A 23,326-nucleotide genomic window follows, 5' to 3' on the forward strand; every position below is an offset into this window, starting at 1 on the left:
TTTTGGTTTGTTGGATGTGATTCCTGTTTGCATTTGTAATCACAGCAATGAAAACAGCCTCAAAATATTTTGAGGCTCCTCTGTACTTTCCTCTACTCCTTTGTCAAAAAAAAAAAAATTTTTTTTTTTGAGATTTGTTTTATTTTTGAGATCTTACTTTTGTCCCAAAAGATGTCTCTGCCATCCTTCCACCATATTGCATATATAAATTTCCTTTTTCTTCTCTCCTTCATTTTCCTGGGCCTTTCAGTCTGTAAACTCCTTAGGGCAGGGTCTTGCGACAGCATATCTTCATGCTTGGCTGGTCCATGCAGTAGTGTTGTTTACCTGTGATGATGGTATAGTTAGGATGGAATTTGTCTTGCTTATCTTGAGACAACTGAGCTAGTTACCCTCACTATTTTATTTTAGAACCAGCTAAATATCCTTTTGGTCATACCTATTAACCCTGTGAGCTGTAAAATAAGCCTGCAGTAACACACACTGACACCTTATCTCTCGTAGCTGAATATGTGGAACTAAAAATAAGTTGTTTGTCATTCATATTTTCATTATGGATGGGAGGCAAATGCAGGGTTAACCTATGTGCTGCATGGTTGGTGCCCTGATTATTAATATACTTTTAATGCTTGCTCTATGAATTGAAGGGCTTAGGCATCAAAGATGTAAAGCTCTCCACTCTGGGACAGGGTGTGTATATGCCTGATTGTGAGCATGCAGCATCTGTTTCAGCAGTATATGAGCTTGTGCTGTAGTAACATTTTCAATAAAAATCATGGAAGTTTGGCTGCTTTGGAGAGTCCTGTTTTGAACTGTTGTACATGGTGATGCCCTTTAACTTGAACTTGGGGACTGTGGTACTGCAGTGATTTTTGGTATTAGCAGGACCTGGCATCAGTCTTATCCATCCCTGCCTATCAGATGTGCTGTGCACCAGGGGATGGTCTCAGCATGCAGACACAGCTCTGTCTTCTCAGGTATTTCATAGTTATTTCCACCTGATGAGTTTCCTGCTTCAAAAATTCATTCCTGCCTCTGTGTCACCTAAGGACAGTAACCAGTTATTGCTTTACAGTGTCTGATTTGCACCATTTCCATACGTCTTTAAGCCTTTGTGATATTCTAGTTTTCTGCCTCTATAAAGACATTTTGCTTTTCTTTGAGCTACCATTAATAGCGTAGTAATATCAGCAAATGTCTCTTCCTTATTTGTCCTTTCTCTAGGCCACTTGTGAATGCATTAAAGAGTTCAGGCCCTCACAAATTTCAGTGAGCTCCACTGGTGACCTCTCTGGCCACTTTATAGCAGACTAGTTTTAATGCTTTCTCCTAATTTCTTGAGTTTTAGCCAGTTATCTATCCATTAATGGATTTTTCTCTTAGTTTATGTCAGCTTTTAAGTATTTGGTAATAGACTTGCTGGAGGACTTTCAGAACTCCAAATAGATTATATAAATTATATTTTCCTTATTTAGATGCATAATAATCTTATGAATCTTGTAGAGGTCCCCAGTGAATGAAGACTTTATATTTAATCTATGCCAATATGTCAAGTTTATTAATTCCTCATTATAATTTCTATCAATCTGCTTGTTCTAAACATTAGACCTCTTCATTTGTAGGTTTCTGCATCTTTCCAGATCACTTAAAAAAAAAAAATCATGCATTTGCTCAGAACTGAAGCAGTTTTAGGCAATTAGTTACAAGCTACAGTTAATAGTTCAGCTGTTTCATACCTGAGCTCCTTCAGAAGCTTGAGTTAGTACCAGCTGATCCCAGCAATTCATTATTGTTCATTCACGTAGAGTTCTTCTGTAATTTATTTGCAAGACATCTAACCTTCAAACAGGTCTTCCACTGTGTCCTCTGTACCTTCAGAAACTTCATAAGTTCCCACATAGAATTTTTCTACTGTAGCTTTATCATCCTCTTCCTTTTGTAACTTCATTTCTTTCTAGTTGTAACTTAAACTTACTATATTTTATATGCTTAAAATTGGAATTTGTTACGGGACCTAATACTTTCAGCAGAATAACCCTTATTCTTTGTCTGGAATTCTCTGTGGGGTTCAATTTTGTGGGGTTTTTTGGTTGTAGGTTTGTGGTATTTTTTTCCTTCCCCTGAGCTAGCAGTTTGTTCAATTTTCTTCATTTAGACTGGACTGGCTGACAGTTTACTGTTTCTCTTAAACTAGTAAGATTTCTTTTCATCCCTCTGAAATCTTTCTCTATAGGTTGAATCTCCATTTATGGAGCACTGGGATCACTATTATTTTTAACAAGCTTTCTTATTTTTCTATTGTTTCCGCTTCTGAAGTGAAAGACTGCTCTAGCAAATTTTTGCTCAATAGTGATTACTGTGTGTTGGCTGTCACATCCGGGTAGTGCAATGGATTGTTCACAGACGTGAGAGAGATTTTATGCAATGAACAGCACAATTAGGACTCCTCAGTTTGGAAAAGAGGTAACTAATTTTAGGATATTATCAGAATTTAATAAAATTAAAAGTGGCCTGCAGAAAATGAGTAGGGAACAATTCTTTATTGTCTTGTCTACTGGATAAACTGGTGGGCATCAGACAGAGTTGTGAGATGGCACATTCAGATGATGTAAATGAAGATAGAATCCAGCAGTGAGATTGTATCCTCACCTTTTATCATTATTGTGTTTCTAAATGTCACATATTTCAAGACTGTTATTGTTGTTTCCTCTAATTCATAAAGCTTTTTAAAGCCATTCTTAATATATGTATTATAATAATGATTTTTAAATAGTTATCTATTTTTTAAGTAACTATTATCTCTTACCATCCTTGTTGAGACATTTCGGATTGGGAAAAAATAGTATCAGGGTTGTGTCTCAATCTTAACATATTACATATCTGTCATGACTTCAGTAGGACACTGTAACAGAAAATTTAGGCCCTGATTTTTCCTGGGTAGAGTAATGAAAGAGCCAAGGTATCTTCCACATTTGTTTGGGGAAAGTAATGGTAGTGTTTCAGTGTAAAAAATATTGAACTTTGAACTACTGAACTGAATCTGTTTGTATTTTATTTGCATTATTTTGCGGAACCCTGAAACAGGTAACATCCCTTTGGCTTTCTGATACAGAGTTGTAGGAAACAGAGAGTGATGTTATATTCTCTGTTTACAGATCTTTATTAATGCCGGGTGCACCAGTTTCCTACTGCAGGTGTGATTTTTTTCTCTTCCTAAGCCACATTTCCTTTCCAAAAAAAGATGCTATTGATCATTGTTAAGTTTGGCTTTCTGATGGGCTGTGACTAGAGCACTGAAGCTATCTCTTCAACATTTAGATTATTGAGAAGGAAAACAGTGTCTTGCTGGATTTTTTCTATCGCTTATTTAATTGTAGATACTGATTATATTTAATATTTAAATTTCTCCATGCAATGTGATTCTAGCTCCCCAGTAGACTGGGGTCATGTATGTTAATTTTGATCTGTTTTGTGTTGTTTTTGGGATGATACTTAGTTTATGGCCCTCTGAGGCAGGAAAAAAAGAATTATTTATTTTAGTTTGAGTTGTTGGGAGGGAAATAATATGGAAATATGATGGAAATCTAAAACTTTTACTGAGAATAATGTTGTATCTTTGTTTCTGCCCTATACTAAGTTAGCACTCTGTTTTAATGGTGGTGACTTGAGTGTTGTTTTTCACCTTTGTTTCTTCCCACCTGTAAGTTTTTAAGTATTTTGCTTTGTTCCATACTGCTGGAGAACATAGTGAAAATTACCTAGTTTAAGATGTCCCTGCTTATTACAAGGGATCGGACTGGATGACCTTTAAAAGTCCCTTCTGACCCAAGCTATTCTATTATTCTATGAAAAAAATGTTGATGCAGTCCTTTTTTTCAATGTAAAAAAACAAAGAAATTCTAGAGTACTAATATATAATTTATGTATTTAACATCTTCTAAAGTGTATTCTCAAAGCTTCTAATGCCATTGTACTTTTAACTTTCATTTTTGCTTCATCTGCGTTGAATCATCTTTTACTACTTAAAACAGAAATTGGGTTTATTGAAACATTTCAGTTCTGATTATTTTATAATAAAGATGAAGAAGTCTAACCTAATGAAATCACTGGAATGAAATGAAAAAAATTAAAAAAAATTAATAAGCTGAAGACTTGAAGATTTTATTGAATCACATTTGGCTGTATGTTTCTCTGTGTGAACCGTCTTGGAGCAGTAGGATGAGAAGCTAGTCTTGTAAGGAATGACCTTTGCACTGTTAGACTGACTTTCTCTATTACATTTCCAGAAGGGTTACTGGCAATGCCTTGCCAATAGCTCTTGTATGCATTAACTTCTGTGCCTGTGATCACAAAATTGTGGTTTGAAATTAGCAGTATTACTGAATTCTGATTTTTCCCCCACAGAATTCAGTCCTGTAAGTATATTTTATAGAATACATGCATATCTGTCAGTCTGTTGGGTCTCTGTGAAACATCCTAATGTACTAGCAGCTTTATGATTTATGAGAGACTTCTCCATACTTTTAGAAGTAAAATGCTTCCTGCTCCCTGCAGAGTATCTGGTGAATCCCTGTGGGACTGTGTTGGCGTATCTGCAGTACAAAGGTTGCTTGCTTTGCAGGTGACCACTGTCATGTGGCATTGTCTTCTAAAGTGTCTGTGGCCCTGTGCCTACTTCTACCTGGAATTTTTCAAGCTCCTCTCTTGTTCCGATGACCTTGTCCTTGCTTAGGAGCCAGTGTTCTTCCAGCACATCCTTTTCTTTTCACTGTGGCAGGTGAAGCAATTCCTAGAAGGACTTTAACAGTGCTCCAGCTGCTGCTCATCCCAGCTTCTGCTTGACTCTGTTAATTGCTCTGTGCATCCCTGTACTTATCCATATGCTTGGAATTTTGAACCTGTATATCTACCTTGTTTGTAGGGAACAAACTGACCTCATAAGAGAGTTGTTTTCTCCCTCCCCCCTCCTTGCAAATCTTTTTCTTATTTCCTAATGGCCTCTCAGCATCTAGATTTCTACACATGAAAGATAAGTGTGTTTTCTTAACTCAGCCTGCACTGACAGCCTGATTCAACTGTGATGAGCATCTTAAGGGATGTCTGGATCACTAGAATGTGCAGGTCTGTTGTAAGTAGCTGTACAATTTTCTTTCTTTTGCCTCTTGTGTTTTGTTATGAACTTTTTAGCAGCAGACTCTTTCTACCAGTGCACAAACCATAAAATCACATGACATTGACTTTACTCAAACCAGAAGATTTTTGTGCCAAGGTTGTAACATTGTACCATTACTTCATTGTATCTGTGTGAAAATTTTAATTTCACGCCCTGCGGACTTCACTGTCTCTGTGCACTCTGATCGTGTTGTTGCATAGAAGGGTAAGTCCCTGGGTCACATTCATTTTGTAGTAGTTTTTTTTTTTATATTTTTTTTTAAGTTCTGTTTGCTTTGAGAGACTTGCTGTAAAGTTAGCTCAGGACTTCTGCCAGGATAATATTTGCAAACTTAAAGGGAATATACTAAAATGGTTTTTGTTAAGTTTTTTACAGTGTGGCTATGACCATCTTATTAGAAAAGAAATATGTACAGAGTTTGGGCTACACTGTGATATATTTGCATGTGAATAGTTGTAAGTGACTTGGTGAAGCATAAGTTGTTGCTTGTTGAAGTGACTTGTTCAAATATATCATCAGGTTTCCTCTAATCCTGGTTTTCGTGAGTTGCAGACTTTTCTGGGCAGAAGTCCTTGGTTCATATTTTGATTTGTTTCTGGAGATTCCTGGTTTGCATGCATTGATTGGTATTATAAACTTCCCTGCTTGTATGATGCCTTCACTGCATGGGTGGTCTAGTCCTTGGTAGCCAGTCTTTGCCCTTTTGGTCTGTGTTGATAAACAGCCTCTTTGGGCAGTTTGTGCCAATGTTCAACCACCTACATAGCAAGAAAACTTTTTTACTTCCATTTGAATGGAATTTCCTGTATTTCAGTTTGTGCCCATTACCTCTTGCCCTTTCAGTGGGCATCCAGAGAAGAGCCTGACTACAGCTTCTTTCCTCTAATTATAAATACTTGATAGTATTTATCAAGTATTTACTTGATAAATACTATCAAGTATTTATACCTATTGGTGAGATCACTCTGAGCAGCATTTGCTCCAGGTTGAACAGTCCCAGCTTTCTCACATTTCACTTTTGTTTTAGATACATCAAAGCCTTAACTGTCTTCATTTGAGTCCATGTGTCTTACACTGGAGAGTTTAGCACAGAGCACAGCACTTCAGCTGTGTCCCACTGGTGCTGAGTTGAGGAGGAAGATCAGCTCCCTTTACTTTCCAGCAGTTCTGGTCTTTGCTTGGCTTCTGTTCTGGTTTTTTTGTGTATCAAGACAACTATCAAGATCCTTCTGCCAAGCTGTTTTCCAGCCAGTCAAACCTGCCATGTGCTGGTGTCTGGGGCTGTTCCTCCCCAAGTACAGGACCAGGCATTTCCTGTTGTTGCAGGTTGTGAGATGCTTGTGAGCCCATTTCTCCTGCCTGTTGAGGTCCCTCTTTGTACAGTTTCTGGCCTCACTCAGCCTAGAGTATATTCTGAAGATTATGGGAATGAGAGACTTAGCATCAGTTTCTTGAGCTCTTAAGTTTCCTGCCTTATTTTGTACTGTATTGATGATCTTATGTAGTTTCTAACAGAATCATGGACTGTTTGCAGGTGTGTGGTTATCAGAAAGTAATCCTGCAGCAGCCGAGATCATCTTTGCTAGTTACTGCTGGGAATGAACAAACTAAAATTTCACTTCCCTGCCCATCTGTTCAGCAGCCGAAAGTAGGTAATTTATCTCAGTGGGACACCCACCACCTGTGTGAAGTTTTTGAAAGAGGTTGTTAGCATGTGATGACTATAGCCAAGGGACACTGGGCCTGAGAGCCTTGTGCTGTGTGCCTCACTGCTGTTTTTTTTCTGTAGGGTGCCTTGCAACCTGGTACTTGCACAGTGCCAGACCTGCTCGGTGGCTGTGTCCCTGTGAAGCTGACAGAGGCTGCTCTGCCACACGACCTGCTCCAGTGCCGGCGGCATGCAGCTCCTCGCCAGCAGTGGTCCCTCTTTGACATGCTAAACCAGGCACCACCAACATGCCATATTTTTTACAGCTACTGTTTTATCTCAGTGGCTCCTCTTGAATTATGTATCCTCATCTCTGATGTATGAAATCTCAGCTGATTTAAATATTACCCCAGAGAGTTCAGCACACCTGGAAATGGAATAGAGTGACAGATAGTCCCAGTCTTTCCACACTGGAGCACCAAGTGAGAAGTTATACAGCAATTGGGTACTGGAATACAATTTTTATGAGACCGTTGTTTTTTCACATATGGTCTGTGCCCAACCCAGTGCATTGGGATGCCAGGTATTTGCATCAGTTGCAATGTTTTTTCTCAGGCAAATTTGAGAGAATTAGTTCATATAAAGAGCTGGTACATAGGCATATCATGGGCTGTTGTTCTGTTGGGAGCTGGGCACCAAATGTTTCTCTGGATAAGGTACCCAAAATTGCATGTGCCTGTCACTCGGAATTGAGTAGAACAGAGCAAGTGAGTGCAAATCTAGCTGAAAAGCAGTTGCTATCTGATGTCAGGCTTCTGAGCGTGGTATGAAGATAAAAAAACAACTGAGTATAAGCTACGTATATAATGTCAGCAAGATACAGAAATCACTGTGTATATGAACCCTAAGCACTCCAGCCTATGAAGCATACCTCATTTTCTTCTGTGTGTTGTGGTTACTCTGCTCTCTGCAGGAATTAGATTTCTTATGAAGTGCAATAACCTATTCGCCTCACTCGTGCTAGTATAGCTGACGTAAAGATGATGCCAGTTACTATGTCATAAACAAAGTGATACCAGTTAAAAGCTGGGAACAAAAAGCAGAGCTCAAGATTCTAGTGCAGTCTGGTCTGAAGAATGGGCTTTTTGCAAGATGAGCTATTTTAATTATTTGTATTTTGACTGCTAATATATCTTAAATTTAAATTCCTCTGGGTTTTTATCCAATTTCCCCTTATTAGCTCTCCACCACACCTCACTATGTGGTTACTTCTGCCCTTTCTCTTTTTTTGCCTGCTCCCTACCAAGGGGCTGCTAGCACAAGCACAGGGTCTATCATCACAGCCTTGCTTCCAGGGATCAGAGGCTGGGAGATGTTTGCATTTACCTCTGGAGTATAATTCTGACTGATGGGTTCTTATCGGGTTTGTGAAGTCCATCCATCCAATTGTCTGTTTCTGTTTTGAAGACCAGGCAACCATAAAGTTGAAAACGGTGTTGTATTTTTGGAATCTGAAATTTCAGACAATGCATTTATGAATTATTTATGAGGAATGTGTTTTCAGTAATGTGCAGCATAAAATGGAATGAATGCGTATCCATACTTGCCCTGAACTCTCCAAAGTGCATGCTAATAAACAGAATGATAACCTACCATCACTTATGCCCTGTAAGATTTACAGTGTAAGCCCTTTTTTCCTGTGGTTTAATTCAAGTCAGTTTGTTGAGTTAAAGCTCTAGTGTTTTGTTTTAAAGTACAACTTGGTGAGTGATTTTCTATTACTTAAAGAAATCTAACTGCTTTTTCCCCCTTCTTTCAACCAGAGTTACTGTCTAAATTTCTCTAGTCAAGTTGGCATACAGCCACCCTAAAGTATACTTTAATTCACAATTAAAAATGAAGTGGTAACCATGCAGAGCAGCAAACCTTTCATTTAAAATGGGCATTACATAAGATCATTATTCTCCCAGATGATTAAGATATTGAAGAATAATTTAGATATCCTTAGGTTTTTAGCCATTAAGAAGTGATGGGCTTATTTAATTTTTTAAGCCTCCCTCAAACAGCTGTTTCCATAATGACAGTAATGCAGGACTCTATATTATCACAATTGGATGTTTATTTGTATCTGAATTGTCTAATGCCAACTTGTTTTCCCTGATATAGCTGACAGGGCAGAGGTAATTAAGAAACAAGAATTTGAGTGCTAGATTTGCTATTACACACTCCATGCCACAGCAGAAGAAATTAAGCTGACAAGCAGGAAGGGAAGGATCATGCAGAACCACAAGAAGAATTGCTGTTTAGGTACAGCAATTGACTGTATGTAAAATATTTAACCAGAATGGGGGGGATAAAAAGGAAAATAGAATGGTAGAATAAACTATTTCCAAGCATTCTGAGCTATCTTATGTCCAAGGTTTAAAATAGAGAGCTTGCAATACTTAGTCACCCCAGCACAAGAAATGGCAGGGAAGAAAGCCAACCCCAGTGAAATGGTGGCAGAACTTCCATTGGCTTCCATAGGGTTATGGTTCCACCCCAATATATACTTAAAATTACTGCAGTCTGATTTTGCTCCTCTGCTCAGTGAGGTCTTAAATCCTGCACAGCTACTCACAGTTCTTGCCACAATGGTTAGAAAGTCAATGAAAGCTCACAGTTCAGTAACTAAATGACAAGGTAAGAAATTTTGGAATCATAAAAAGGGTATAAATGCTTGACCTAAAACTATGCAGATCTCCTAATGATTGTACAACTGAAGCAAAAACTTGATGTATTATCTGCAGGCTGGGAATTTGAACTGAGCTTGCAAAAAAGACAGGTTGGTAATCCATATAAATGGTGATAGACTTAGCAAGCTGTATGTGATGGGTTTCTTCTTCCCCTAAGCCATGTCCCTTAGAATTGTTTTGTAGTTATGTAGTACCCACAAAGTTGTAGGGTGAGGTAGTCCCAGTTTTGCTGAAAGTGTGGTAGGGAGAAGAGATGAAAAGTGGAAAAGAAATCAAAACTGAGGAGCAGCACTGAGCCTGGCAGAGAGGAGGTGCGGGATTATACTGTGACTTACATATGCAACCTTTTGTCAGAGGCTTTAGTACATTATAAAAAGAAAAGGCACAGTTTTGAAGATGATTCATTGAATTAGAGTTTGCTTTGAGGGGAAGGATGCTTGGGGACAAACTTGTAAGACTGAAAAATTGAAAAGAAAGGCTGTTAAGGCAGGAGATGTAGGGGGATGAAGTATGGCAGAAAAGATGATGACAGCTTAGTTTTGGCCCAGAACAATAAAGGGTGAAGATCTTGCTGAAGATGTGCTGTGATGATAGAGTGCTTAAAAGGAATAAAAGCCAAGTGTGCTCTGAAGTGCAAGGTTGTTATGTAATATGACAGTAGAATCAGGGCCCCAGGTGCTGTACATACACCAGAGTTCATTTTCTGATCTGAAGAGCTTTCAGACTTGATGACACAGAAACAGCTGTGTGGGAGGGGAGAGCAGGACAATACAAACAGGGTGATTGCAGAAGGTGGTTGTTAAACTCTGTGGTAGTTACCTGGTTCTGTAATTTCCCTCTATTGTACAAGAACTTCATTCTAAATTATTCTTCTATCACTGGCAGATTTGATTTAAAAGGTTTGTTTACTTCTCTGCACTCACCTTGTTGTTCACCCTCCCTCTTCTAGAATTATTACAACCTCAGTTGTGCCAATGCAGCTGCAGCCTGCAGCTATACCTTGAAAGAAATGATCTGTGGTGTTTCTTATTCTTGGTCTTTAGTTAGTTGGTTATTATTTAACTACTAAAAACACACAGAGACAAAAACAATGAAGCAGCACTTTGAATTGTATTTGGCAGGTTGGTAACAGGGCAGCAGGGTCCGAGTCCAAATAGCAAAGGCTGAGTTACTAGCAACAAAGAGGTAGGATAACTGGATTCGGAGCGTTGAGATGGGAATGTAGAAAGGTGAGGAAAGCAGGTGTTGGTCTCTGATGAGCAGGTAAGTGAAAATGTCCTGTTTGTGTAACAAGGAGGAATGAGAGCAGCAGTAACTTTTTTCAGTAATGACAGCTGCTTGGATGTTACCATAGGTGAAGCCAGGGTAAAAAGTCAGGGGGGAAAAAAAAATCTTTATCAGCCTTGCCTTAGGGCTCAAGTTTTTAGAGATGCTGTTGCTGGATCTGGTGTCCTTTAGAGCACTGGCACTGATTGGTATGCAAACAGCCAGGGGCAAACCAGAGTCCTCAGCCTCTTTCAAGACCAAGTCCTCTTTAGCTCTTCACTACTGTTTACCATGCTGGGGAGGGAGGCTCATCCAGAACACTGCCAAGCACAGCACATTTCAGTTAGCAGGCGTGTGATAGTGTTACCAATTCTGCTGCTTCTCTTGAAAATCTGTGCAAGGGCTGTAATCTCTGATGCTGCTTTCCACGCGATTTGGTGATAATTGTTAGTAACCCAGAAAATGAGGCATTGAATTCAGTGCTCTGCAAGACCTACAGGTAAGGGAGGGACCTGTGGAGCAAGGGCGCAGGAGCAGAAGGGCTGAATGTGCACAGACAAGCTGGAGGGAGCTGATCTCCTCTCTGTTTCTGTGCAGCCCCTCTAGGGGATATGGTGCTTATTTCTGGGTGATTGCTTACTGGAAAAAAAAATGTCAAAGATGGAAGGAGAGTGGCAAAATCTGTTGCAATGCTGGAGGTATTGATTTATGAGAGACTATTAAAATACATGTGGCTCAAATAAATGTTGACTGAGACTAGAGCAGAATGAAAAAATGTAACATTTTTTGTTACATTATATTATGTAACAATATACGTTACAAAATATATTGTAATTGTATTTGCACAAAAAAGAAGACGGATTTCTTAGTACCATGCCAGATCTTTAGCCATAACTAAAAGGGTGAAGCTTGGAGGAAGAAAATTTTTCTCTTTGTTTAGGTGACTATCAGAAAGATGTTCTTATTCTTGACACATACATTTCCCTACCACCAAACTCTGAAGCAAAAATTCATGGGGCATTTGTGACATTTCTCATACTATTCTGCTCTCCTCAATGGTGTGTTATATGTTTCCCACTGGGCTTTGGCTTACCTCTTTTGACTGTGTGCTCTTTTGGAGAGAGGAGTGCTCTTACAAGTGGTACTAGTGTTGGTCCCCCTGATCCTGATCAAGGCCCTTTAGGTTATACCGTGGCCCATAAATAAGTAATAATGGTAATGATAGCATGAGATATATTTGGCTGTGGAATGGCTTCCCAAGGAGAGTAGAGAGAGGCTGATTGTTAGCAACAAATGTGAGGAAGTACACTATAGGGAGCAGTTCTGTCAGCAGGGAGAGGGCTGGATGGTCTAATAAGTCTTTTCCTTCTCTAGGTTATGATTCTGTGAATACTGCCTTGGAGAGCTCTCTAAAAGTCTCTGATAGTGTAAGCTCTCTATTATGTGGGTGTGGATTTTACAGTACTCCAGGAGGCTCTTGCTGAGGACACTGTATAAATATATTCTGTTTTACATTGAATGATATATTTTTAATAAAAGGCTTAGATCTTTTTTTTAATTGCTTTGAAATATTCTGCAGTCTGATCTTTTTCCTTAAGAACTAAGAAACTCTGAAGTGTTTTTGGAAGATACATTCCCGTTGCAGGTGAGAAGTATGTCTCCATCTGGATTTGTTTTAAATACATATATTGCATTGTTAAATTCGCCTCCTCCTGTATCCCACAGTGAAATATCTGCTCTGAGTTCCAGCGTGTTTGAAAGTAAAATGGGAATCTCAGGCTGTCACAGTCCCTTTGTCTCTAATTCTTAATTTAATCTTGTTCCTTCTCTTCATATTTCAGCCTCATTAATTGTCCTTCACTGTGTTGTGGTTTATTTCAGTTTTGGTGTCTTGACATTCAGTACATGGGAATATCCCCTCAGGGTGTGTTTTGGTCTCTGAAGGTGCAGTTCACACATGAAAGACGAACTCCCTTATCCTGATGTGTGGCCTTTCAGGGAATGACTGCAAAATCAGCTTTTCTTTCTCAATTTTCACTTCCTACCCAACCAAACTCTAATGTCGACTGACATACTCATTTCAGGTTTCCTGGGCCAAATAGCCTGCTGGCTAAGACTTGGATTATTCTCGCAGAGCAGGGGGTGGGGAAGAAACACTCTGAGGTATCAGCTCAGTCCTATGGATATTCAAGTCTTTTGCTAAGGTTCCATACCAAAAGTTGCTACAGAAATCAAGTTTCTGTAGGTTTGGAGGACAATTCCTTCTAGGGATTTACTGGTGGTTAAATGATAGCAAGGAAAGTGATTTAATGTTCATTTTTTACAGTTAGCAGAGGCATCCCCCCAGAACTCACTGGGCTGGTTCTTCATCAGTGACCTGGGGTGAGAAGTGAACAGCAAAATATCCTGAGTCACCTAAGAAATTTGTGTTTCAATATTACGTTCTTTCAGGTAATCCAATAATATGTCAGTAGTGAACAAGTCCAAAAAGGCGAATCAAAATGGAGCAAATGAAACTGTAATTTACCTGGAGAAGAATCATCAACACCATGCCTACATGATACTGAACTCAGAGCAGGTGGCTAGGATTTGTGGAGTTCAAACCTTTCTGGAATTTCTCAACAGCTTGTGTATACATAGGTCTTGCTGTAGCCATGTTTTGATTCTGCTTGGTCTTTGCCTCTCAAGAAAATTAGTGGAAGCTAGGAAAGATGCACAGAATCAGCAGGATGATGTAGTTTAAGAAGCAATGACTTTGGATAGGAAAAGACTGAGAAAATGATCAGGGGTTCAAAATTGTAAGGGTGGTGGATAAATTAAATGTGCAGCTGTTTTTAACCACATTCCACCATGTGGAAGAGACTTAACTGCAGTCAGTCCTTAAGGCAAAACTAGCAAGGTGTTAAAAGAGAAAACAAAAGTATGTCTGTCAACAGCAGTGAACTTCCTGAGCTTGCTGTCACAGGATGTGCTGGAAACTGCAGGTTGAAAAAAACATTAGGCAAATTTATGGACAGTGTGTTGGTACATAGATGTTGAAAGGATAAGCCATGGAGGTAACTTCTCATCCATTATACTGTGACCAGTATATAGTATATATATAGTGACCAGACTAAAGACGGCATGAAGTGCTTAGAACCCTTTAATTTGGGTTGAGTTCTTCCCTTCACATGTAGAGGTTGGGTGTGGATAATAGCTGTTTCTTCCATAGAACCCCAGGTTGTATCACTACTGTGGTATCTTCATGTTTCAAGTGGTTTGACTGCTCAGGCCACTTCTTATGTACATCTGGGTTTTTTCTGCTTTTATTTGCCCTGTTTCTTCCAGTCAAACAATGATTTGATATTTGCTTTATCATAACAATAAACTGTTTAATTTTCTGTAAAATGGGTCTGTTCCCTACCCCTTGAATGTGGTTTTAGCTGTATTTAGCATTTGTAAAGTGCTCAGGGGCAGGTGGTGTTTTATGAATACCAAACAGTGTTGGGCTTTGTACTTAGGCACAATACTGTACCATAATTCAAAGGCAATTCATGTAACATTAGTAAATCACTTTGAACTTTATGTTGAAAATATAAGCAGTAGTATAAAAATAAACCTTTTTATTTCCTCTGGTATATACAGTTAAATAAAGTAAGCCTATACAGCTACAAAACTGTATTGCCAGTATGCTTTGTTGAAATGCCATCACCTTGCAAAGAGACATTCTATGTGTTTTCTACATGTTTGTGGTTGAAGAATAAATTATCAGAGACTGTAAATGAAAAGATGGCTCTAAATATAGTGATCAAATATTATCTGACACTGCTTGTTTAAAGAAATATACATATATTTTACTGCCAGATTATTTATGACTCTAATAAGTTTAGTTATTTTGCCTCATAAGGAGAGTCCCATTCCTCCAAATATCAAACTTGTTGAAGTTGTGCTGGTTTTTTTCAGGAAGGAAGAAATTATATTAATGGCTAAATGGGACTGCATGATATGAAACTGCAATAGTGTAGTTTAAAAATTGGATAGTGTGTAAGAAATATATTTTACCACCAGTGGGAAATAGACAAACATTAAAATTCCATTGGCATATCCCAAATATCTAAATAAATAAACATCACTGTTCAGCCAGTTGAGGCAAGCAGGCCTTCAAGAGCACTGTTCTTTCTAATATCCTGCACAGTTATGTGTTCTGTGCATCACTCTTGCATAATCTGGCCATTTTTTAGGAACTGTACGTTGTGGGGCTGTCTCAGCTCTGAGTGCCCTGAAGGTTTTATTAGGAGGAATACCAGGTAGTTTCAGGTGATTTCACACCAACCATCTTGGGCATAAGCGGTCTTATGGTTCCCAGAGTATCAGTTGTATTTGTGTGTTCACCATAAAAATGTGAAGCCTTCCTTCCCATTCAGTTTGGAAACATGGGACAAAGTAAGATTCACCTTTAGGTGTTCAGAGAGCTGTATTCCTGTTTCATGAGCAGCGAAAAAGACACAGTGTGGAAAGAGGGATTTGAGTCTGTACCATCCTGTGTTTATTTTTGTTTTCCTTTTTAAAATGTGAATGGTTAATGATCTGTTCTGATTCATAATGGTTTATGATATTTCCTATTATCTTAGTGATAGACTACAAAACTGTTCTTACATTAAGGGTTTATAAACTCTACTAGATACTTATTTAATTAAGAGCCAATGCTGAGAGTTTCTAATAAAATTTCCAAAAGAGTTTTAGTGGCTGAGGAGACAAAATTTCTAGCAGCCTATTTTAGTAATGCAGAGGAGATGAAGGGAATGCTTTCACAGCGCTGTGCAAAGCCTGGCCAGGTTGCAGTTCTGCTCTGTACCAGCTTGATCCCAGTTGTACCAGCCTCCCAGATTGAGCATTTCTTTGCTGCTCTGTGAGCTGTATTTGGAGTTTTATGTTCTGCAATAAAAGCAAAGGTGAAAGTTTTGCATTGAAAGAAGAGTTTAAGTGCTTACTATGATCTAGTATCCCCACTCTCATCTCTGTTCTCTTGCCTGTGGCCCTGCCTTCCATCTGCTTTGTCCACTAACTCTTAGTGTTCTCTCTTGATTAATTTTTTGGAGACTTTAGAAGATTGCTTTCAATAAACTTTATCTGTCTAAATAGTTAGACTTCTAATGCAAACTTGTAGACCTTACAAGTTTTCTTCTCCCATGATGAAACATGCAGACTTTCAAGCTCATTAAAGTTAGATGAAAAAGTATACATGGGAGAAGTGTCAAAAAAAGAGATTATTTTCCAGTCTGTTGCGGAGATGCTGTGAGAGACTGGACTATTAATGATTAATGACTCATAGCATTTGCCCATTTGTGGAGGTGCCAGGGTGCTTTGCAGAGGCCAGGTTTGCTTCTCTCGAGGGAGGAGGTGAGTTTTTGGGAGTACATATACTAGTCTGCACGAGACAGAAGAGGTGAACTGTCAAAGCCTGGATCCTTCGAGGGGAGATGGTACTTCTTGCTATGCTAATTGCTCTTCCTTATATAACTCCCTCAATTGTTAAACTTCCCCCTTCCCTGGGGAAAGATCTGGAGCATTATTGGCTCAAATGAGAGTCAATCCCTGAGAAGGGATCATAAATTATCAAAGACTTCCCAGACTCATTTCTGGGGCCTTACGCCAGAGGAATGAAAGTTCCCCCGCACTCAGGGGACGTACCTGGGCATTCCCACCGAGCCTGAATATATTTTAACCCATTGGACTATGTGACATTTCATTCTAATCCACTCCAAGAGATGCATTAATAAGAATCTGCGTTACACTCCCCTTGCTCCTGACCTTCCAGCACACTGGCAAATGTACCAAAAAAGTGAGGACAGACTGAATTATCTCCATCCTTAAAGGGACAGTTGCCCATGCCATTTTCCTTCTGTTGGGAGGGCAAAACCTATCAAAGAAAATGTGCGTAAGCACCACCATTGATGGGACATTTGGTTGCTTGGTTGAACATCTATACATGAGGAATTTCTGTATGTAGCTTAATGTACAGTGGCTGGTACTTCTTCAGAATGTTTGGGATTTTTTCTCCTCTTGAAGCAGTAGCAAAACAAGGGGACCCTTGGCCATTAGTTTCATTTAAAAGAGCATTCACTATTCACAAACCAAGTTTGACAAATCAGTTTTCCTGTGTGAAATATTCTGACTCTTGCATGGTTACAAGTGTTGTGGTAATAATAATAATAATAATAATAATAATTAAAGCCTGTTTTTACTTATGTTTTTATTCAAGTCATGGAAAGAATACATTACCTTGGTTTTAGAGAAAGTTGGATTCAAGCATTCTGACTGTGTCTTTTTAAATATTAGGATACAAGTAAATGGTGAGAAAATTGTCTTTGCAATTTTCAAGCCATTCTAGGTGTACTTTGTTGCCTCCAGCCAGATGCTGTCTGATGATACTTAGATGAACCAGGCAAACCATTACCCTGGGATTAAACACTAAATACCTGCAAGGAGCATTTTCTTTATCAGATAGTGCTCTGTTAGCAGAGTTCATTCACTTTATTGCATATATAACTATGGTGTCAAATAAACTGATTTACAACACCTGTGTGCGCTCCCTACACCTGGTCTTTTACATAATCTTTGCTATTTGCTGTGCTTGTAATCTGCCAAATCATTTAGCCTTCCTGATAGCAGAAATGCTGTAAAACTTAGATAAACTTGCAGAAGAAATGAATTCGAAGGTACTGCTGAAATCTAGGGCCTGCACGTTTGCTGTAGCTGCACTGGCTGGTTTGGTTTCCCTTGCCTAATCTGTGATTGCATATGGCTGCTGGACAAATTGAAATTTTATGATAGCACTACCGTCAAAGGAGATAATCATTTATATGCTAGGCTAGATTAATCTAAAAAGAAGTTTTAGTTGTGGCTAATGAAAGTAGTGTGTGTGTTAACTGGGTTTCTTCGGGGTTCAAACCATATGTGTATATCTATGTAGAGTCTAGTCTTAAACTTTCTCTGTGTGAAAAATCTGATATATCTCTGTGCTAGTTCTTGCTATCAGTGCAGCTCATTCCATTTTATGTTGGACATATCTTTGAGGAGTTTCAGGTTTTAAAGGGTACTTTCTGAATGCTAGCACAAACAACAAATTTCTCTAAAATGATCTGATCTGGCTAGCCAAAACTCCACATCCTTCTGAACTTTTTGGTTAGAGTAACTAAAAGACACCACTTTTGCTTAGGGTTAGCCATGAACATCCAATTGAAACAAAAGCTGTATTTTTAAATTTTTTGCTACTTAGATAATAGAAAGATATGTAGACAAGCTTAAAATGTGGAAAATAAATTTGCAAATTAGCTTTTTGATTGTGAATGAGATTAAAGATAACACATTTGCAGGAAAGTAAAATCTTTAGTCAAGCAGGAGAGAGTCCTGTGAGGCAATAATGTCAAATCAGACTGCATTAGAAATTAAACTGACCATCAGATTGGAAGAAATAACAAAAATTGAAAGAAATAGCTTTTATAGCATAACTTTAATAGTCAGCATTAACACTGGTATTAACCCATTAGTGCCACTGCTAACTCCTTTTAGCTGAGGGAGTGGTTCTATGTCTCAAACATAACAATGAGTTATCTTGTCATGGGTGAAGTAACTTGTCATGTCAGGCACTGGAATGGGCTTCCCAGGAATGTGGTGGAGTCACTATCCCTGGTGGCTTTGAGGAAATGACCACACATGGCACCCAGTGCTCTGGTCTGGTTGGCAGGGCAGTGACCGGTCAAAGGTTGGACTCAATGCTTTTGGAGGTCTTTTCCAGTCTAGGATCCAATCACCTGTGCTGATAGTTTCATTTGGGTAAATAATGTGAATAATGTTTTGTGCATGGGAGTCTTTGAATGTGTGAATCACTTCAGGGTTGGGAACATTCAGGCAGGTTGGTGCTAGCAACAGCATGGAACAAAGGGGCTCTTGGGTAAAACTCTGGAGTGATATCTCTTACATATCACTGAGACATCAGGGGAGAACAGGCTCTCTAGGGAAGCAGTGGAAATGGCATTGTTTAAGACATTTAAAATTGGACAGGAGGAGATATATTTTAATCATCAATCCTGTGCTGGTATTTAGATCAAGTCTGGTTTCCTGTGAATGTTAATAGAAAGTCCCTGTCTCAAGTACATGCCATTATTCAGTGAGCATTACCAAATCACACTGGCTCACAACCTTCCCCCATGTCTGTGCTTGCCTTTAAAGGACAGCCTGAGTGATGCTTAGCACCTGTGCCTTTTCTCTTGGTGCCTCAAGTGTTGATTTTGTATTGCCTTGCTTAGATTCTACTCCTTCAGTGCTTCCACCAGACAGACTCCATATAGTACACAGAAATTTACAGGAAGCACATGTAGTTTGTGGCTATAATAATAAAGTCTCCTGCTGTTTTGAAATCCCTGAGAAACTAAATCAAGTGTAGACGTCTATTCAAAAGAAAAAAAAAAAAAAAAAAGAGCACAGCATGTGTATAAGTCACTTTACCATTACTGGCGTGGGTCTGCCTTGTTTGGTGTATTTGGCTGTCATCTCTTTGAGGTCTGTTTTCAGTCTCCCGAGAGCAACTAAGACATTACACACCTCACATGGAAAAGCTGATGAAACAGCCTAAAATAACCTGAGCACCCATGCTTTGCTTGCCTCTTTTTCAGTACCTCTGTGTTGTCATTACAGGACAGGAGTCCATTCAGCAAAGTTCATTCTGTGCCGGTGCCCCCTATCAAACAAATCTAGGTCTGATCTGATTTATGGAGGCAGGAAAACTGGATTCAATTCCTGCGTGGTGCTGTGATCTTAACAGAGCTCTGTTTCCTTGGTGTGTTTCTGTAGGTACCAAGCCTCTCTTCTTGACCTGGTGGAAGATATGAACCCAATATCAGCTCCAGGACAGCTCTGCCGAGAACCTTGTGACAGGACCAAGCCTCACACACCCTGCTGTGTGAGCCACAGGCTGTCCTCTTGGTGCCAGACCCCCTGCAGCCCCAGGAGCAGAGCAGATGAGCTGGAGGAGAGCCGGCTCCTTGAGGAGATCTTCTTCATTTGACACTACTCCTTGGTCTACAGCTACTATGAAATTATTTGAGTGATCACTGCTTGTTTTCCCTCTTCTAAAACACAGCTAATTAGCATCTAGGTTAATTTTGGATTTAGTGATCATGATGGAAGCATGTTGTTGGGGTATGCCAATCAGAAAGTGTTAACTTTTTTCCTAAACCTTTCATGTGCCAAGTAATCAATTTACAATAGCATTTTTAAAAATCTACAACATTTTCTAATATATTGAAGTTACAGTTTTGCCAGCCTTATATTGGAAGTATATTTCATTATTGATTTTTTTGGCTCTAAAGCAGTTTGCAAGAACTGCCTAACATTCAACAACCAGCATGTTCAAAGTAGATTATTTTCTAATTAAACAAGTCTGTTTAAAACCTGGCATATTATAAAGGTACAAGCACTTTAGTACTTTTTCACTGATTTTATGATCTACTTTTTCCTTCAACATTCTGATATTTAACACACTGAGTTTTTAGGGGATATATCATAAGCTCGACTCTACAGTGTCTGATAGTGTTAATAGATGATGTTGCAGGATGATGTACTAGGCACAGGTTTGAATTATATTCCTCTTTAAATCAGTGCTATTTGACAGAGTTTATGTGCTGGGTAATGTAACCCTGAAATAGCAGAACAGTCAGACATCGTAGAGATCCAAAACCTATTTGATGTACTTTTCAGGATGAAATACATAGTAGTGCTAGTATAAAAGTAGTCTTAAGACATTTTCACTAACTTGCACTATTTTGATCCTGCATCCAGGCTCCATTGTAAATAAGACAAATCAGTAATTGTTTCTACTAGCAGCTCACAATGCACACTTTCCTGCCAGCTTTAATTATTCATGCTGTATCTATTTCAGTTTATTTAAATGCATTTCCATCTACTGCATGTACTTGGTTATTTAAAGAAATGTGCCGAATTGGTAAAAATGACTGCACATTACAGGATTAATGGTCATTTTCTCCACAATGCAGTGTTCATATTTTATTGTAACAGTAGCCACCGGCATGTGTTCCTAGAAATATGAGCCTAAAATACTCATTTTGCACAGTAAAATTGCAGCAAGGGAAAGGTAGAATTGATCCAGTACAGGCAAGTTCTAGGCCATTTGCTCCCAAGCACCACTTCATGGGCCAGTACTGCTTTTCAGACAGTCTCTTTAGGCAACCCTGCTTATCTTAATGGCTGGGTTGAGTTGCTGTACTGATGCTTGGGGTATGGCTGCTGCCTGCCTCCCCGTGCTGCTCCTGTGCAATGTGTGATGCTCTGTGAGGTGGATCACAGATGAGAGCACCACAGCCCCTGGCAGCAGTGTGCTCCATCAATGAAACAGAAGGAGAGTGAAGGGGAAGAAGAACCTCAGGTTACACTGGGCTGCTTCATTCAGGCCCAGTCTTAATCTCAAATTAGGTGATATCCTTTCTGTGCATCCCAGCTGAATTTTAAAAGCTGCTTAGAGGAGTTTAAAGGAGGAAAGCAGCATTGCTGGACCAGAAAATTACTGCTGTGGAAAGTTCCTGCATGGTCTGTCCTGCTTTTAGTGAGGTATTACAGTTTTCTGGAATATGTCCATCTGCTGTTGAATGTCCCTCTTGTTCTACTCCCTGAGCCTGTGAAGGCCCAGGTTTCTGCTAAGAGCCCCAAAGATATATTCTGTGCCCTGGCCCCAAGTACAGCAGATTGGAACGTAAGTTTTCTTGTTCTGTTGCCTGAGTAATCTGCTGCTTAAAGAGGGCAGGAAAAAGGAGGAGAAAGAAGAGAAAAATATACAAGGACCAGCAGGAAATTTTGGGGATAACCATCACATAGATCTTAGAGTTTGGGGTTGTTCCATGGTGTTTTTTTTTTCATTGTTGGCATTTATAGAGAAATAGTTCTCTGATTTCAGTTCAATTGCTTCTTGTCTCTTTTCCAGTTTGACTGAAACTTTAGTTGTCTTTTCTGATAAATGCTAACTGACTTTTCAAAATAGAAAAAATATATATGTATATTTCTTGAAAGGTGCCTTTGTGTTGAGAACACTCCATGGGAGCATTCTGTTCTGTGATTTTTTTTTGTGTGTGCCAGTATTTAACTGCTTTGGGAATTCTTATGATCACTTAAAAAATTCCAATTCTGAAGGTGACTTTTGGCTTGAATTTATATTTTTTGGTTGTAGCTCTTTTTAAAAGGACAGTGTGAGGGTTGCGGGCTCTATGCTGAAGGTGCTCTCTCTTAGTCAGACCTATACAGGGGGCACACCTTTGTGAATGAAAATTTTCAAGTAAAAGATGGTTGAAATGCCTGATGTGTGAAGAGCTGTATGCTTTAACTCTATATGAGATGTGGACAAAAGAAACAAAAGCTATTAATTTCATAGACCCTGTGGAAAGTAATTTTTTATTATAATGCTGTCTTTTGCTCTAGTTATCAGCAGTACATTTGGAATAGTGTTTAGCAGTCAGTGCAAGCAAAGATATTTTGCCATGAGGCACTACAAAGTTGAAGTTATTAAAACATTTATAGCCTTAGAAAAAAAATCAATGAGTGTCAAATAGGAAAGGACAAAATCAGTAGTTGGTACTGGGAGGGAAATTGTTTTCCATCTGCTAAAACAGTAGAGGAAGTGCAAAAATTAAACTAGCAAAAGAATGACGTGACAGTGTCCTTTTAAGTTTGAGCTTCTATATTGGGAGCTGCTGTTGGAGAGTTGGTCCAGCATAGACTGTCCAGAGTGTTCCCAGTGGATATCCTTTAGCTGCACATGACACTGTGTTTTCCACGGGGCTTTGTGGAGTAACATGACTGCTGCTAAGGCTCCTACCCACACCTTCAGTTTGTGTCCTCCCATGTGGTTTGTGCACACACACTTGCTGGCTGTTTGTGTAGTTATTGCTTTTGTGCACCTTGCACATCACAGACCTGTAATAATCACACCCTTTTCATTTCTAGCATTTCCAGTCTTGCTGTTGAATCCCATTGCAAGCACGTATTTATATGTGTATGTGAGGTCTTAATCTAATAAATTATCTGGAGGTTTAATTTATTCTTCCAGACTTTTATTTGGCTTATCTTCTGAGTTTTGTCCAGCTCAGGTGTCAATACTGCCATTGACAATGCGTTCCACTTTCCACAACATCGCATCATATTCTGTTGTGAGTCTCCAGTTTGCTAAGGTTCATGAAGAATTTGTTTTAAGCCTTCTCTTCCTCTCCAGGACATGGGTCTTACTGTGAGAAGGAGCAAGGCCTCCTTTGGAGCGTGATGTAGGAGAGAGGTCTCAAAATACAAAGGAGAAGAGACTTGAAGAGCCAGCACCATATTTTGGGACAAAAAAATGAATTAAAGAGTAAGGAAGAAAGGATGGAGATGAAGGCAAGAAAGGACAAAGATGCAAGGCAGGTAACTGTACCTAAGGTGGAGATGAAGTGGGAATGAGCCAGAGGGCAGGGATGAGTTGTTAAA

The 23,326-nt window shown here is 39.1% G+C and overlaps 1 protein-coding gene across 3 annotated transcripts in view; it reads left to right on the forward strand.

Annotated features, from left to right (window-relative positions):
* Positions 1-22,923, forward strand: part of KIAA1328 (KIAA1328 ortholog) — a 170,566-nt gene extending 147,643 nt beyond the window's left edge. For all 3 annotated transcript variants that reach the window (XM_021538939.3, XM_021538941.3, XM_021538943.3), the window contains one exon: positions 19,655-22,923. In XM_021538939.3, the coding sequence (XP_021394614.2) occupies positions 19,655-19,868 (214 nt within the window). In that variant the 3' untranslated portion in view covers positions 19,869-22,923. The remainder of the gene's footprint in view (positions 1-19,654) is intronic.
* Positions 22,924-23,326: the final 403 nt, after the last annotated feature.

Source organism: Lonchura striata, chromosome Z, assembly GCF_046129695.1.
Source record: "Lonchura striata isolate bLonStr1 chromosome Z, bLonStr1.mat, whole genome shotgun sequence".
Taxonomy (NCBI): Eukaryota; Metazoa; Chordata; class Aves; order Passeriformes; family Estrildidae; genus Lonchura; species Lonchura striata.